This window comes from Odontesthes bonariensis, chromosome 19 (genome assembly GCF_027942865.1).
Source record: "Odontesthes bonariensis isolate fOdoBon6 chromosome 19, fOdoBon6.hap1, whole genome shotgun sequence".
NCBI lineage: Eukaryota > Metazoa > Chordata > Actinopteri > Atheriniformes > Atherinopsidae > Odontesthes > Odontesthes bonariensis.
The window spans coordinates 30,404,779-30,423,431 of record NC_134524.1 but is presented as its reverse complement, the minus strand read 5'-3'; the positions used below and the strand labels follow the sequence as shown (position 1 = coordinate 30,423,431).

General features: G+C 38.6%; 2 protein-coding genes across 4 annotated transcripts in view; one reads left to right on the top strand and one right to left on the bottom strand.

The window, feature by feature from the left end:
* The window catches only part of rtn3 (reticulon 3), a 30,872-nt gene extending 26,105 nt beyond the window's left edge, over nt 1-4,767 (top strand). For 2 of the 3 annotated variants that reach the window (XM_075451553.1, XM_075451554.1), the window contains 3 exons: nt 414-460; nt 1,163-1,221; nt 1,464-2,265. In XM_075451553.1, coding sequence (XP_075307668.1) covers nt 414-460; nt 1,163-1,221; nt 1,464-1,512 — 155 coding nt within the window. In that variant the 3' untranslated portion in view covers nt 1,513-2,265. Of the gene's footprint in view, nt 1-413; nt 461-1,162; nt 1,222-1,463 lie in introns of all 3 variants that reach the window. The other variant, XM_075451552.1, reaches the window with a different exon arrangement.
* A 2,323-nt stretch (nt 4,768-7,090) lies between these two features.
* zfta (zinc finger translocation associated) lies at nt 7,091-18,203 on the bottom strand. Its single transcript, XM_075451539.1, has 5 exons — nt 17,723-18,203; nt 15,913-16,428; nt 14,844-15,200; nt 13,658-14,113; nt 7,091-12,553 (listed from the first exon to the last, which is right to left on the bottom strand). Exons 1-5 carry the CDS (start codon nt 17,844-17,846, stop codon nt 12,063-12,065), a joined length of 1,944 nt encoding a protein of 647 aa, XP_075307654.1. The 5' UTR covers nt 17,847-18,203; the 3' UTR covers nt 7,091-12,062.
* Nucleotides 18,204-18,653: the final 450 nt, after the last annotated feature.

Sequence of the window (18,653 nt, the reverse complement as noted above, 5' to 3'; positions counted from 1 at the left end):
GGGAACTAAGAACCATCTCATATTCATCAGATTTTTATTTTTTTTTAACTCATTAAAATGCTCACATTGCAGATTACTTGTCCATAGATTTAGAATATGATTGTTGACTATTTTATTTAAAGGCCTGTCGTGTTTACTACATTTTGGAGAGGACATTGTCAGAAATAATGGCAGTCAATTAACTATTTTGATCCAAGACCATTTTATACTGCTGATTCTTTGATTTAATGCAAAGAGCAAACAAGCTTTTTATCTTTGGTGATATTCAGATATTAGAAATGTGGTGTGACAAAAATGTGCCATGCATGGAAAGGATTGCTAAGGAAGATAAATGGTCACTTTATTTTTTATTTTTATTTTTATTTTTTTTAACTTGTGTGTTTTGATGACATCTTTGTCTCTGTGTTGTCCAGCTGATATCCTGCTCTTTGCTGTGCCTCCCATCTATGAGAAGAACAAGGTAAGTGTGGGAACCTCCATAAACACACAAAATAAAAATGTCTGCAATGATGTCAGTTTGCTGTGACCTCAATGAATGACTCCAGTCTTCATCAGACACTGGAGGCTTTCTGCATCCCTCTTGTTGCTGATCTATTTCAGCTGTTGAGAACATGAAGTCACTCCAGGGTCATGCACAGCATTACAGCTTAACATTACACATTCATTTTAGTATCTTCACAACTGTGCAGGTTTACATTTGCTATCTCGATCCTGAACTTCTGAGGCATCCCAGTGATTTAAAAATAACATTGTTCAGCGAAAACATTTTAACTAAGACCTCGGTAATTAGGTTAAAGATAAGTTAGAATCACATTTTGAGCGTGTTGATCTTACTGATAATTACAATGACAGACGCCAGATGTCAATATTTTGAACTCGACAACAAATGCCTTGTCGTTTCCCACAAGCTTCTTGGAACAGACGAATAATTCTTTGTTTTTCATGTTACCATTACTTTCTCTTTAATTCCATTAAAATCTTGAAAGTGGCTGACCTAACATTTACTGTGGTTATACGGAAAGTTGCATATAAGGGAACAACATGGCTTGTGGCTTTAGCTCAACAGCTCTTGACATTTCTGAGCTCACAAACAAAAGAAAAAAAACCTACAAGGATTTCATCTCGTTAACTTGAAATATTTGTTTTCCTTTTCTTTCGCCAGACCCAGATTGATCGGTACATCGATATTGCACGTACTCATGTCAACACCACAGTCGCAAAGTAAGTACCTCCCATCACCAGTATTGATGACATGATAATGATAAAAAGATTTTCATTTTATTCATGTTATTTTATTAATATTTGGTAATTAATATTAAGATTTTCTATGCTTTTATACTTCTGGACTGGTTCAAGAAAACAAAATCATAAAACCAAATTTGCCCTACACTTTGTTTCAATGCTGCACTAGTTCAGCCGACAGTTTTTGAATTCTTTTCACCTTTTGTGCTTTTCTCTCACAGGTTGCAAGAGAAGCTTCCCGGAGCTGTGAAGCGCAGTAAAACCGAATGATCTCGCATTTGACACCTTCATGTCACCATCATCTTCATGACCGTCACCATCACATTCATTGCCATCACTATCTTAAAACCCCTTAATCTTGGCCTTCCCCTCCAAAGTTACCCATACCCCCAGTCTAACTCCTTCCCCACTCCATCAACTGTCACCCTACTACACTGAACCTTGCTAGGTAGAAAATGAGCTTTTCAATGTTCAATGTAAAACTACTGCGCAGCTTAACTTGCAAGCATTAGAAAAGAACTGTACCTGTGCAGACAGGAGGCGCTGTGCTGGCAAGGAAGTCGTGTAACGCCGCCGCAAATCCCGCCTGTCTGTGGGTGTGTCACAGTAAAATGGAGGCAGGGTCGAGTGAACTAGACCGAATCTATGGCCTGGTCTTGTGTTGTGAAGCAAGCATAGGGTGAATGATGGCTGTCACAAAAAAAAGCAAATGTCTGTACAGAAAACCACATAATTTAATCATATAATCTTAAAAAAAGATCCAGTAAAGGGTGGAGGGGGGTGAAAGCCAACCTCTGGGTGTTACTGTGGCTAGTCTTATCCTGCCCTCTTTTTCAACAGCTGTTATACGCATACAAACTGTTTGAATTCATTTCAGAAGCTGGTAATAGGTTTGCTCCTTCTGATTGGCCTGTTAGGTTTGTTTCCAGCCATGTATGCAAGTTTCTGCAATGCACTGAACTTCCTTTTCATTTTGTTTTTTTAAGCCGATGAGCAGGTTGAAATAAATGGATTTGAACACGACTCCAGCTGTGATAATTTGGTCTAGTTCACCCTCTTCTGTTGAGATGCATTCTTTTGAACAATTTTCTTGATGTATATAAACCTTAAGACAGCTATGGGCTTTTTCTGCTATGAAACACATTGGCCTCGCTTTTTATACTGAAGGAACGTTCCCTTACTCAGTGTCCCAACTAGTTTTGCACCTGTTCAGTCCACAAAAATGTTGAGGTGTCAGGTTCACTTGTATATTTTTGATTAATACTACTTTTACTCTTAATTGATATTAAATATAGGATGGCTGCTTTGACTCCCTTCTAGCTTGATTAAAAAGAGTTTTAAGTTATGTTAAGTGTTATTGAAGTTCCTCATTTTAAACAGTAGGTCTTTCAGCAGCCACGTTAGAAACAAATTAATAGTTTTAAGTGGCACACTAAGTTGCCAGAATCCCGAAATCTTAAATCCCAAAATGGCTTCCCAGTTTGCTTTTGTGTTGATTCAATACTGATGAGTGTAAAATGTGCTTTAATCATAATTTATCACAAAAAATTGATTACAAGTTCTTCTAAAAGCTGTTCCATTGAATTGAAAATGAAGACCTGGCTGAAGAAGGCAGATTAAATTGCATGAACTCTAAAAGTAAATCATAAATGGAATGAAAAGTCAAACTTGAATGTTTGAGCCTTGATTTTATTTTTTCGATGAAACTTAAATTAGATATGAAACTTTCTTGTCAAATTGTTTAAGGTATCAGTGTGGTATTTTATGTTCTGCACCACTAATGTGGCAGATATATTATTTTGGCACATTTTGCATCCATTCAGATCTCCACAGTAATCTGAGAGGACGTTGAGAGATTTGGGATTTGTCTAAGCAAAACAAAAAAAAACTAGGTGCCATTTTGAATAGAGCATAGCTGGAGAGGATAGAAGATATTGTTGGAGTGGTTATCATAGAACTTTTTTTTTTTCCTATCTTGACTGCCATGAAGTGCATGTCATAGTGTAAGCTGGAAATGGATTCTCACCCCTTATATTGGCTGTATCATATTCTTGACCCTGAATTTTGGTTAAGGTTACTACTTGTGATTGTTTCTGTGGTGTTTTTAAACTCCGTCAAAAAAAAACAATAGTCACATGTTAGCACAGAAGCAACATCTCCACATTACTTTAAGCGAAGGATATGTATTGATGGGAATTAATGTCACATGTTATTGTTGCTTTCCATTTTCCTGGAAAACTCAAGACATCCTTCAAGTGCGTCTCAATTCAACTAGTTAAACAGCAACAACTCCTGAGATATCAGTGTCCTGAATGTTCTCTCATCTGGAACATTCCTTCTGACGCTTACCCCCCCACATGTATGTCATGCCACTGTGAATGCCGCCTAAAGCGTCTTTGTCGACTGCATGCACAGAGTCTGATTCGGACTGGGGTAAAAACTGAAGTATGAGACAGTCTAAGGCTGAGACGCGCTTATATACAGAGATTAGTGATATGTTGGTTATTTAAGTTGCATATTGTGGCTTTAAAAGGTTATGTTCTCATTCTGATTCAACTTCACACAATTCTGCTTGAGACTTGATTTACACAAGTTCTGGTCATTTCCGAGGTGAGTTCGACCACAAACGAATTGGCCTCTTGTCAGGTAAATGGATTAGTTGTATTTGACTATTTAATGCCACTGGACTGATGAAAATGAGTTAATCAGAGATCTCTAAGGCCAACCATAATTAGAAAAATTAGAAAGCCCCACCCTCTGAACCCTTTTTTGCATGGGAGGTAGTGCCTATAAGTACTGCTGAGACTGTGTTCTTTTCTTCGAATACAGCATCTTAATAACAACAGAAGTGCAATTTATTACCAAAAAAGTATGATCTTTCCGCTTTAGGTAAACTAGAGAACGCACAAACTGCAGTATTTATATGAACTATTTTTATTTTATTTATTTTGTGTGTGATCACATCGTTTAAAACCGATTTGTAGCTGTAGTCCTCAATTCTGGTGTGATTAATTGGAATCCCATCCCTGCATGCTAAAACTTTGGATATTTATTAATCTCGCCAGACAAGTGTGCTATCAAAGCCAGTTTAGTTTTCCAGATGCACTGCGCTTATAAGTGAAACCATAGTCAAACAATGTTACCTGTGTTCGAATGCTGCCAAGGCTTAGTAGATCACCAAGTTGGCTTATTTCTTTAGATTGTAAGATATGATATGAATAAAACTATATATTTTCTCCTGTTCCCTCACGGCATGTTGCTATTTTCCTGTTCGTGTTTTTACTTGGTTACGGGAGTGAGTGCAAGAATGTGTCTGAGTTGTTGTCTTCTATTTTGCTTTGAACTCTTAATGAGTATCTAGACATTGTTCACTAACATCGGCTGAGTTTTGTATCAGCTATGACTTTTGTTCCAATTTTTTGAAGCTTTTGGAAAGCTGTTGCAGGAAAAAAGAAAACTGAAAAAAAAAGTATGTGGTCTCTGTACTGATGTAAAAGTGATATTAATAAAAACAACTCAAAGGTCTGTGGCTTTTGGTGGGTGTGTTCACCTTTCTGCGTATTAAGAGCACTCAAAGGCTCAAGTCAAACACAATTATCTTCCCAACATACCTAAAGTGTTGGAGGAAACATGATTTTAAAAAAAAATGCATCCAGATATCTAAAATAATAATATTCTGTTTGGGTGGAGAGAGGTTTAATACATAGCGAAACCATGAGCAGTCACTCGCCCACATCAAACCTCATGTAAACTGTCAGATCTTATTTTACAATGAAAATAAAGCCATATAATCCTAAAACAAAATGTTACAGTTAACTGCCGTGTTACAGATCAGCTTAACTGCTTAACCAGGGTTTGACTGTATTTACCAATTATATCAAGTCTACCAAATTTACCAAATGTAAGATCCATGGAATGCAAGTTGATAACTTGGTTTTCACAGCTTAGTTATTTCTTTAAATCACCAATTCAGTGACAGTACATCCCCTGCTTAATGATGCAGTGATTACTAGAAACAGTAATAAGCCTCCTTTAAAGGGACCCCTACATTAAAGGGACCACTTTAAGGAGTAAAACTGGACACTTCTCTGCAACAATGAGTGCTGGGGTCCAGTTGAATAGGCTTTTTTTTTTGCTTAGGAAGGTCCCTAACAAAATGAAATGACTCCGAAGTATCCAAGCAACAGGCATGAAAAGAGCTGTTCAAATTCAGCGCTACAGAAAGGAGCTTCAGTGCTCACTTTATTATCTTCTTCAGAGAAGAAATACTGGGCCCTTCTTTAGGGGAAAAAAAAGAAGACAATTCGTACCCACAATTCCTTGCAGCCGCCACTTTCATAAGGATGCTCGATCATTTTTCATCCATTGATAAGAGACGTAATTTGTGTGGATAAATGAGGATGAGCAGCCTGTGACAACACTTTAATTACACTGACAAGCAATCTACTGTATATTACTCTATTATGATATATGAGATGACCATACCTCAGTGTGATAAGACTTTATTACATGAAGTATTATTGAACAGCTGTAGTTTCAGCGCTGTAACCCACATCACAGCTTAGTGTAGGTTTGGTCAAATTCAGAGGCAGTGTGATCGTCTTTTCCAAGTCCTTAAGAATTTTTCCATCCGTCTGCATCCCCACGACATTTTCCACTCAGGTCAAGGAATAGTTGAATGTGGCTTGTAATATAAAAGCTCTTTGATGGGCCAAATTGACAATAAAAGTGTAGTATGTGTATAGCGAATTTATGCTTTAAGAAAAAAAAGCTTAAGACTATAGGAGGTCATTCCACCCGAACCCTGGTGATACTGTCCCCAGATGGCCCTCGTGAGTGCTAGTTTACTTTACAGTTTAATGGTTTTTCATATTGATCGACCTTGATACAATTGTTCTTCTTCCTCTACTCAGTTGAGTGGTTCTTGACACATAATGGGTTGCAACCAAAATCTCCTCTATTCAATAGATCTCAAAAGAAAGCAAGAAGTTTAACTAAAAAGTGTGTGGTGGTAAGATTTCTGCCTTTCATGTGGGTGGCCAAGGTGACCGGAGTTTGAATCTTAACCCCCCCCTGCATGAAAGGTACTACCTCCAGCAGGGGTCCTTAGGCAAGACCCTTTTACGCTACCTGAGATATGAGTGTAAGTTGCTTTGGATAACAGTGTCTCCATAAAAATAAAAGTTCAAATTTTTTCAACACTCATCTGTTAATTGAAACGCATTTCAGGTTATAACCTCATGAAGCTGGTGTTTGGATGTTTTCTGCATTGATCTATAAAGGGAGAAAAAGTCAAAATAAAGACAAACTTATGCATGAATGTAATCGTCCAAACTTAGTGACACTGTGTAAATGTACTGTATATTGTGCAAGGGGAACAAGAACTGAAAATACTGAAAAGTGACCATGCCGGAATAAACTTGCATAAACTTTGCTTTGAAGCCCTTTAATTTTATTTTCAGCATTTTGAAGCTGTAAAAGATTAAACCAAAAAAAAAAGAAGATAAATAATAATCATTCTACATCTTAGAAGAATGTGTCTTGTTTGACTGTTACCCCTGGCAAAAATGATAGAATCACCACTCTTAGAGGACGTTCATTCAATTGTTTTATTTTCTAAAAAATAGATCAACTTCAGATTTATAAGACAAAACAATTTAAATTAACAGAATAACATACATGTCATTTTTGTAATTTTCTACATCAAGTAGGGGAAAGAATTATGGAATCAACTTATAATTTGCATCTCTAAAACAATTATCAGTTAAAGTTTTAATATGCAAATTAGCTTGCAGCTAAATGAAATTGCTTGCAGGCCTTAACAAGCCGACAGAAAAAATGGCCCCAACATGAGAGCTGTCACCGGAAACAGTGGAAAGGATTATAAAACTCCTTCAGAAAGGTAATTGTGGGAAAAATATTTGGTTGTTCTCTGTCAGCTGTCTAAATTTTGGAACAAGTATTAACAAAATTAGAAGATTGTTAAAGGAAAACATGCAGGTCCACCAAGGAAGTTGTGAAAGCTTCAGGACAGAAAACTAGAAAATACACAACAAAAGACATTAAATCAATTTGGGAAGAAACAGGAGTCAATGTTTGTGACTGAACACTAAGAAACCGACTGGAGAAAATGGGATTTATATGAAAAAAAAATATTAAAAAGAATGTAAACTGCTATTAACAGCTAATCGGAAGAAAACAAGGTTACAAGGTGGACTAAAGAGAAACAGTTATTGACTTGATGATTGGATGATCAGGAGTATATTCAGTGATGAATCACCAATCTGCATTGGGCAAGTAGATGCTGCTGAAACTTTTGTTTGGAGCAGGTCCAATGAAACAGAAACATGACTGCCTGAAGAAAGCAAGTTTTCACAATCATTGATGAAATGGGGTTAATGTCAGGTAAAAGACCACGGGAGATGGCAGTCATTACCTCTATGGTAAATGGAAAGGGGGTACATTGTAATTTTGGGCCGTTTCCTCATTCCTTCAGTCAAAAGTATCAAGTGATTTGTCAGGATTATAATGCATCTCGCAACAGGACAAATAGCGATACAATTATTTTCAGAAAAGACAAATCAACTCAATAACAATGCCATAAAACAGTGTGGATCTCAATATGAACTCATTTCTGGCGGAAATTGAAGTTATTAATTATTTTTAAAGTATGCTTTACAAGGCTAAAATATTCAGATGTTAAAATAGAATTGTTTTGTGTCATACCTTTGATTTGCTTCATTTATTTTTATTGTTTTAACAATAAAACAGCTAGAAAATCATGTCATCCTTTACTTGCATACACGGTCGTAACAACAGAAACATTTTGGTGCATAAACTACTCAATTTCTGTTGTATTGTAACAGTAAAAAAATCCCACATAATAAAAAAAACACAAAAACAAAAGTACATTTAAGACAGGTCAACACACTTTCAGTCCAATGAAGAAATGAGGGTACCAGACAACCTTGTGGTGTTTCATATTTATTCACAGGTCACTGAGTAGAGAATCCACATGTCACATGTTGGCCATGTACAGATGAAAAGTGAAGAGAATATGACGAAAAACAACGAGTGAATCTATCAGCCACATCTCAGGATCTCTCCCCACATATAAAAGAATTAACATTGTGTGACTCATACACAGGACATGCATCACTTCTCACTTCGACAAGTCTTCTATCAGTCATTTTACTGTGATTTTAAATAATTAAGTGCTATGTTGGAACTCTTAAAGTGATGAGGGATTTATTCTGATAAAAAAAAATTAAAATAAGAGGCATGTTCTTTTCCACTTTATCAATACATTAGCTTTGTTTATGCTTCATCAAAAACGTGACAACTTAAAATGAAATACAAATAAATACAACAGAGTAACGCGGCCACTGACAGCACAAACTTTGATGCTTTGTCGAAGGGGGTAAAACTCTTTGATTGGTGGATGAGCACTCTCCAAGGTGTACTTAGTTTTTTAAACATAAAATATCTTTCAGAAAAGTGGGAAGAATAAATATTCTTATATCTTTTGGACAGCCAAAAAAATATTTTGCAATTTTTTAAAAATATTCAAATATTTTTACTTTTATATTGGAATGTGACCATATGTGACCTTTTATTCTAATTTTAAGACTTCTGTTGAAAAGAACTATGCTCAGGTAATTCTCAAATATATAAACTTTTTTTATAGCATTCCAACTGGTGATGTCACTTTTTCTCACTATATGACCTTTTTCATATTACTTTTTTCTTTAAACCAAACGACTATCAAAATGATTTATTTTCTAAACATTTAAAAAAAATAAAAATCGTTTAAAAAATCTTGACGTTTGAGTTTTTTAAATCAAAGCTATCGATATTCTGAAAATGTCTTTCTTTAGTGGAGGTTTTAAACCATGGCCTTACTTTGTGGTATTTATGCTCAAACATAGGCTGATATAACTGATGCTTACACACATCCAGAATCTTTAAATATCCACGGCATACTTACAGAGAAGATTACTGATGAAAAAACAGAATCCCTGAGACACACTTTGAAGTGTGAAGTGATGTTTTATGGCAGACTGTTGTTTGTTTGTTTTTTACTTAGAGAGTTACTATTTAACTTCTTTTGTTGCATAACTTTATACAATGAAAGGAAAAAGAGTGGGGGAAACTGTACAAAGCTGAAGCAAACTTGGAATTCAAAAGTCCAACAAGCCATTTTCTAGCCGTTAAGGAACTAAGTAGAAAAACTGGACTTGGTTACAAACATTTTGTAAAAACCAGGATGCAAAAAAGTGCTCATACAAATGAAAAATACTTCTAATTTTCATATATTTACATGTTTTTGTGCAGTGTTAAGATACAATGGGTTGTGGTTAATGAAACGGATGCAGGCCGTGTATAACTTAGAATGACTGAGATAACATATCTCATTATATTGGATAACTAAGGAGGTTCTCCTCCTGCACTGTAAACAAGGAATTAAATAGACTGCAGAGATCTGAACTCACTGACCACACAGTGTCATTCATTGTCTTTAGCAATAGCATCAAACACAGTCTCATTCAATTGGCTGTACACAAGGAAAGTCGGGGTTTACTATATTTTAGGGGACAAAGTGCTGTGTTGTCTCAAGACACATTTTGTTAGACCAATCCACCTTGGTCTTGTCCAAGACTCTTAACTTCCTGAGAAAAGACTCAAGCCCTGACCAGAAACAAGCCCTGGCCCCCTAAAAAAAAACAAAAAAAGACACCAAATATGTCCATAAATATTTTATGGTGCCATCAAAACCTTAAAAGTCCAGGTACTCATTTGATGTCCAAAGAATAAAACTTCATCACAATGAACATTTTCACTTATTCTAGGAAAAGCAAAGATGACGCAGATCTGTTTAACATGAGTCGTGCCAGTGAGCCAAATGCAATGCTCGAGCCTTTAAAACCGGTTCATCAAAAACCATTTGAACCACTTTAATGTTATTCACAGGTGTGTTGTTCCTGCTATTACAACTTTGCTGTGAAGAAGGTCAATAAAATAATGCATGGGGGGGTTTCAATGTCCTAAAACACAGACTATTACTATTGATGACAGCAGAAAATTGTTAAGCAAAATTGGATTTTGAATCCTCCTGAAACAGCAGGTACTGGAGAAACAAAGGCTACTGTAATGAATGTACATGCTAGCCTTCAAACATGTCAGTCCTAGCAATTGGAATTTCTCGGTTTTAATTTCTGACGACTCAATTTCTGTTAAGCTTGTTCAAACGTAAAGCACTCAACTTCTGACAATTGTCGTTGTTGCTCACTAGAGCTGATAAAAAGGTTTCTTAGTAGAGTTGAAAAAGGATTAAAGAAGGTGATAAGACTCATAGCTCCACCAGGCTAGCTGTTATACTGAATGCCAGCCAGCAAAACATTAGCAAGACAAAAAGTTATTCCACAGATAATTATACCTTATATAATTGATTTGTCCTTATAATGGAATATACTTTTAATTAATCACTTCTGTTCTGAAAGAGCAGATAAGATACAATCCCAGCGTGACAGATAATATCCTGTCTTATTAGCACGTTTTGCTATTTCTCAGTAGCACAAATGCGCATGTCGTAGCTGACCAAAATAAAACTCCATATATTAATATAGGAGTATATACTAATTATAATTCATATATGCTCCAAGCAAAACCCTAAATATTGATTGAAATAATTTATTGTACAGTGAAATTTCATCATTATAGTGGTCTGATTGAGCCTGTATTTATACTGCCAGTAAATATAGAGCCTTTTTTAGGAACTATGTATATATTGGATCCTATTTATGATCATGTACCACAAGTCTTAGCCTGCAACGTAGCCTCCAAGGCGATAACATTTGTGATTGTTGCACTTGATATGTGTTTACACAGCATACTTAGCTCAAATACTACATGCTTGTGATTCAAGAATGCAAATTCTGACAGAAAATTCTGAAATGTTTGATGTTACATATTCCGTTTATCAATATTCTAATGGTCTGTGATGGACTGTCGACCTGTCCAGGGTGTGCCACGCCTCTCACACAAAGACAGCTGGGATAGGCTCCAGCCCCCCCGCGACCCTAGGTTGGACTAAGAGGCTATAGAAAATTAATGGATAGATGGAATATTCTGAAGGTTGTTATTTTGCCATTTCAAAGACGATGGTTCAACTTTGACCATCCCCGCAACTACAATGCTTTTAAGATCTGAATTGAAGAAAGACGCAGACACACAGCACACAGGTATAGATGCTCACACTGATGTCAGTAACTATAAAAGGCTCTGATATCTAAGCAGAAATATAGCTTTACCCTTTCATTCTGAAACGGTTTTTGGTATAGTTTTATGAGGTTCATAAATCTATTAAGGAGACAGATCTATTTGACTAAGTTATTGTCAATATGTTTTCATTAATTCATTTTCCATATCTGGTATCTCTTCTTTAGGGTAATGGGGGGAGCCTATCCGTGCTACCATCAGGGGTGAAAAATTGTGTCCAAATGCAGCTGTACCATCAAATGAGTGACTGGACTTTCAGTTTCTTTAAGGCATTGATATTTTCACATCATGCCATTTTCTCAGTGACACCTACTACCTGGAAAATTCCAGTTTTGTCAACATTGGTCTAACACTTTTAGATTTTTGTTCATTTTGACACCTGGTCATAGTAACAAATTTAATGAGCACCTGCACTTTTTAACGATTCGAGCATTAGGAATCACAATGCTTTCAGACAAACACTTGAATTTTCCTACTGAAAAGAAAGTGCGGGGCTGTTTCTGAACAGAAACCTTGTAAGGAGCCACAGATAGAAGCCCTTTCTAAGTGCCAAAAGGTGCTGGAGTGGGGGCCATGTCAGTGTGTCCGTGGTCCTGGGAGGAGAAGCAGTCGTCAGAGTGAATGAAGTGCAGGGCGCTCTGGTTGTAGCTCAGCAGGGCCTGCTGCTTTTCCTCAGGGCTGTAGAACAGAGAGTGAGGATGGACCTGCTGGATGTGCCTCTTGATGGTACTAACCTTCAATGTAGCCAGAGTGGCTCCACAAACCATGCAGATCAACCCGTGTCTCCTACAGTCATAGTCCATCAGGTACTCCATCCGCCAGCGCACCTGGTAGTTTCTTCTCTGGTCTTTTCCAGGGTAATGGCCATGACGAGGGGGGGCGCCTGCAGGGCTGGTGTCCTTTGACTTACTCTTCCCCCCACTCACACTCTCCTCCCTTTTAACTATTTTGGCGGGTATTTTGACATCGTGAAAGGTGTCCTCATTGGTTTCTCCTGTACTATTGAGGACAACAGCTTCGCCTGGGTTGATTTCTGCAGAAACAAAGGATTGAGGGTTGACGGAGGTAGATATTGAGTTTTAACAAATTAAAGCTACCTTTCTGCTAGCTCTTGCCCATGTCCTCTGCCAAGAACTATGAACAAATAAACCTGTTTAAGCAAAAGATCAGGAGCTTTTTTTCCCTCTGGACACTAACTTAAATGTCTGGCCACAGTTTAAGTTCATGATCTGTTATTCAAGCAATTTCTATCTAACTTAATTAAAACAGCAATACAAGACTATTCCTCTCAGAAATCATCCATCTAAAAAGGTTATGTTTGCAAAATACTGAGTGTTTAAAATCAGAAAACTTGGTGACTGAAGTCAGCTAGTCAGCATGATTGAGGCATCATAGCATTAGCCAACAACAACAACAAAGAAGAAGTTTAACCACACTCCCTCATAAGAATGTGACAACAATATCAGACTTTTAGTGATGTCTGAGCTGTCTATTACTTTTATCTATTAGAAAAAGGAATTGGGTGTTCATGTTATGATTTATTGTGGGTTTTCTGAAACCTAAACTTTAAAATTTAAATACAAAACACCTTTTACATATATATTATTATTTACAATCATTTTAAATATTTACTTTTTTTTGAGCTACTTGACTAATTTGAATTTTCCCCACTGGGGGATGAATAAAGTATTTTTCTATTCTATTCTATCATTTGGATGAATTTCCCTTAACAAGTTGCACCTTAACCTGACAAAAATTGTATTTGGAAAAGTAAGCCAGGAGCTTTTGATGTGAAACATCTGCAGATGTTTTTCCCCATTATGACATTGATGGCCCTTTACATCAAAAAATGGAAAAACAATAAGCGAGCTAACCAGTATTTGTCTTGGAAAAGAGAAACTGAGGGTTGCATGTGACATGACCTTTATTGTAAAATAAAGATAAATTCATTTGACTTTAGATTAAGTCCGGAGTTTAATGTGTTGGAAGTTTTGTAGGCAAAGTTAAACAGGAACAGATCAGAATACGAAAATTTCTTGCACAAAAGAAATGTACGTAGTCTCTCATAGCAGCCTCTGTAGATGACATTGGTAAACTGTTTTCAAATATCATTTAACAGTGGCTAAAAGCCTCTCACCATCTTGTATTTGTGTCCCATCACTAGGATAATCTTTGGTCCAGGCAGCAGCCATGGCTTCCCTTTCTTGTCGGCTCAGGGTTGTGGTCTCGGGGTGACATTCCTGGATGTGGCGGCGGAAGCTGCTGACCTTGGTTTCATGCAGGACCTGAGAACACACCATGCAGAAAGTACCCTGCCCCTGAGGCCCATATGCTACTAGGTAGTCGAGGCGAAGGCGCCATGGGTCACCCCCACGCAGCCGTCTTTTTTTGGGCTGACGGAAAGGCTGGGATCCCTGCTGTGGAGTACCAACACCTCCATCCTCACCGATGAGGCAAATGTCCTGAGTTAAAGTGCCATCACCCTCTGGGTAAATGTCAGTGTTGATCTGGATGGTGGTCACATCCTCAGCAAAGAGGGTCATCCCTTTTCCTTTGGTGTCGGGCTCTGATTTGATTGAGGTTTCGGAGTCCTCTGCAAAGGGGCAGACAAATACACAACACTTTACCAAATTAAAATGATCTTTGTTTTTTTTTTTTTTTTGGTCTTTGTGAATTCCCATTAGATTTTGGAACTTTGCATTTGAAATAGAATAAAGGGATCAACCATTGGATTATCAAACCAAACCATTATTATTTATGATATTATTGCACACTGGATTATTTTATGAATTATTATGATTACAATTAATTGAATTCCAATTGGCTTGAATTGGACTTTATTATCTAAGTGCCTTGAGATGACATTTGTTGTATTTGGCGCTATATAAATAAAAATGAATTGAATTTAATTGAATTGATACTGGTATTGAGGACAGTGAATCCCAAACTCTACATCAACAGTTTATATTCTAGAAGCAGCGCTGGAAGACTCATTGTGAAAGTGGATTTTCAGGTTGCTTGACTCATCCTGTTACCACGGCAACGCTAATCCAGAAAAGAAGTAATAGAAAGGGTTGTGGGAGATGGAGTTGTGCTTCTGATGCCCATAGATTTCAAAGTGCAGCGTGGTGAGTGACATAGTTATAAGACGAATTACACAATTTCTAGAAATCTATCTGCAGTCCTATTTATTTAAAGATGTGTTTGTTGTCTCTTTGTTTTGTTTTTTGTTTTTCAAGTTGAAAATGACACCAATCAGGATAAAATAGTATACAGCATTTTCCTTCATACCAAAAAGGATATTCTGTGGCTGATGTTCTCACCGTGAGAGTGTGCCCAGGCCTGCAGGATGCAATGTTTCTCCTCAGAGCTGTACACAAGGGAATTGGGGTGGGTGTCTAGCACATGGCTCTTGATGTGATCCAAGTGAAGCGAGGGCAGTTCTGCCCCACACACCATACAAAGCAGCCGACTGGCCTCTGCTTCATATTCCATCAAAAACTCCTGGCGGAACCAAGCATGCAGTGAATCATTCAGGTAGCGTTCCAGGGTTTGCGCTGATGGCCCAGGAAGTTCCTGCTCATCCTCTTGGGGTTGGGGGGTTTCACCCCTTATAGAATGTGGAGACAAAGTAAGGGGTTGTTGTAGCTGCTCCAGGGATGCCACAGGCTCTGGAGATTCTGTTTACAGTTAAAAGAAAAGCAGATCGTGGAATTAACAAATTGATAGATTTGGTTTTTGTGGTGGTGTTTTGTCTTTTTGTTTGTTTTATTTATTTATTTTTTTAATTCTTGGGATTTATTTGTTTTGTTTCAGTTTTTCTCATAATCTGATAAACAGCTCTACTGTCTAAGGAAAAGGTTGCTCGGTCTCCTGTTTATTTGATTTAATATTTGATTTAATTGTTTAAAGAAACCCAGATGTTGACGTCCCAACATACCATGTACATTTCTGTTACACCCCTCTGTTCTTTTTATTTTAATAAAAAAAAGAAAATGAAAAAAAAAGAAAAGCAGAAATAGTATTTGTAGAATTCAGAATACAATATCATCAGGTGGCACAAAAGTCAGAATTTCCTAACGCTGATCTGAATTTTTCCTATTTTTCAATGTATGTAATGGCATTTCAAGTAGATTTTTTTTAATAAATAATTTTTTTGATAAACTGGTCTTTCACAAATGCTGAATATTTAAATATTTAGATTTTCTATATTACAGACAAAGCGAAGTTTCTGGATGATATATACTTCACCAATGCTACACTATGTCACAGAATCATAATATCATTCTATCCTGCTTATACATGCCAAGACACAAATGCATACTGCCACCAAGTTTTATATTTTAAAAGTTCCGAGCTTTTCCAAATACTTGTATGTGGAGTCCAACCTACCTGCAATATGTTGCCCAAACTGCTGTGAGTCCTCATCTGCCTGGAGCGATGGTTCAGCAGCAGAACTATACGACCTCTGACCTCCCCCCAGGCTCAGGTGGCTCTCCCATCCAGAGCGGATGACCTCCTTGTCGGCAGCGCTCCACAGCAGAGAGTCTGGGTGCTTCTGCCTAATGTGCCTCTTGATGGTGCTGAGCTTCAGGGTGGCCAGCGAGCTGCCGCACACCATGCAGATCATGCCGTGCCTCTGCGGGTCAAAGTCCATCAGGTATTCGCTGCGCCAGTATTCGTGGTAGTAGCGTCGGTGATCGCGGCCAGGAATCCGGCTAAGACCTGGACGTGATGCCCTCTGGACCCGAGGCTTGCGTGCAGAGGGCCCAGGTGCAGGTGAGAGTAGGAGCGGGTGGTCGGGGCCCTCTGTGATGCTCCAGTAGCTGGTGCCTCCCGATCTGACAGTTGTGACATCGCCAGTCTCTGATTCCACCCCAACATGGCCATTGGCAAGAGTGTCTTCATCTGAAATGAACAAGACAGATGAGTATTGCATGTAGATGCTCATGTTGTATATCCCATTAGTAGAAGCAGCCAATTTCTTTTTTTTCTTCTGACACCTAATATAAACAAATACCTTGTTTTGGTCAATATGGAGCCCACTGGCAGTATTACTTTAGTTCTGTTTGTAACCCTTTCTGTCCTCTCAAACCCCAGCTGGTCGAGGCGGATGGCCACCCTTCCTGAGTCTGGTTCTGCCAGAGGTTTCTTCCTGTTAAAAGGGAGTCGTTTCTCTCCACAGTCGCCTCAGGCACGCACAGGACGGGAGATTGGACCGAAAACAGTTTCAGTGCAATCTGTTGGTTTCCTTAGCTAGGAAATAGTTTTTGAATTGGCTCTATATGAACGAATTGGGCCCTGTGATGGACTGGCGGCCTGTCCAGGGTGTACCCCGCCTCTCGCCCAATGACTGCTGGGATAGGCTCCAGCCCCCCCGCGACCCGACCGACGGCTTCAGCGGTATAGAAAATAGATGGATGGATGAACGAATTGGATTATTTTATGAATAATTATGATTACAATGAATTGAATTCCAATTGGCTTGAATTGGACTTTATTATGTAAATGCCTTGAGATGACATTTGTTGTATTTGGCGCTATATAAATAAAAATTAATTGAACTGAATAACATGTAGCCATAATTACAAATTACTACTTATATATATATATATATATATATATATATATGTGGAGGATATATTGAAGGTTCATAAAATGTGTGAGTTTGTCATGATGGTAACAAAGTACAAGTGTGGATCTGGCCTATGAACAAGCCACTGAATGAGGTCAGCACTGGAGCAGATGCATCAGTGCTCCTAATACTAAGAACATGGGGAGGAAAATATAATTTATAAGTGCACTTCACTGATACAAGTCAGATGCTAGCGTTAGAGTATCAAATATATATTGATATATGTTAGCTGTCATTTTTACCATCCCCTGAAACTGTGAAATGCCCCTCACAGTGCAACATTGTTTATTGATTATTTGGAGGCGTACTGTACCGCTGCTGTCCGTTAGGTGTCAGCGAAGTGTTTGCTTAGCCTGTGTGCTGTTGAGCCTTTGTTTATAGGAGCCACAGAGACGGAGGGGCCATGCCGCTCCACGGCTTTGTCCCTGACACGGATTAACTGTCTGACAATGACTGTGTCACTGACAACCGCACACACCCACTTAGCTGTCGGAGGGGGGTGGGGGGGTAATACTAACACTACTTTATCTCCGTTATTTGCTGCTTATGTTGATTTTTTATATTTACCTCCCAAGTTGCTCCGCTCTCGCGCCGCTTCCTCTTCTCCGCTTATTATTAATGAGAGCAGCTCAGACTGCTCGGAACACCGGAGGTCCACTGGCTCGCTCACCCCCGTTTCTTTCTCTTCCATCACTGACCTGGGCTGCTGCTTTTGGTTAGTGGCTCGTGCTCCTCCTTTCCTTCAATGGATCGCAAGGCTACAAGCGGGACATGTCACGCTCACATCAACTACATGTCACAGTTGTAACATGTTCCGCAGCACCGTTCGACACGCATCTGGCAGGCGCTATAACGAGCCCATCGCTTTGGAGCCCGGGCTCTCCCACTGTCCCCCCCACGCGCCCCGCACGGGAGCCAAGTTAACTTTTCATAGAATTCACTCAATCACGTATTTCACTGGCTGAACGAGTCCACTGCTCCGTGCCGCTCAAGGTGGATGCGCCTCAGCGTAGGCCTCTAGTAATGTATTTTAAGGTTCTTGCTTGTCTTCTGGGTGGGGAGCCGGACTAGGGGCCCCTGGGGCTCCTTAAGGGGCTCCTGGGTAAATTTAAAGAGACAGTAACAGTGTCGACGATTCACACCCACCCCGGAGGGCGGAGTGGGGGGCAGATGGAGCAGCAGGCGCTAATGCTGATAAGCTTCACATACAACTGCTGTTCTCTCTCTCATAGCCATGCTATGACAGAGGTGCTTTGGTTCGGCAGATTACTAGTTAAAACACGAGGCGGCTCCATGGCAAAATCAGGGCCCCCACGAGCTCCAGCTTCACAGAGCTTTTTGCTGGATATTCCATATGCCGTTTGAATAAGATACTGTTTTCAGTGTACTACAGTAGCTCAGTTAGGTCAAGTCAACATAATAAACTGATCTACACAGTCATTTTCATCACTGACAGATGCATTGTTTTCTTAATTAATTAATTAATTAATTAATTAAT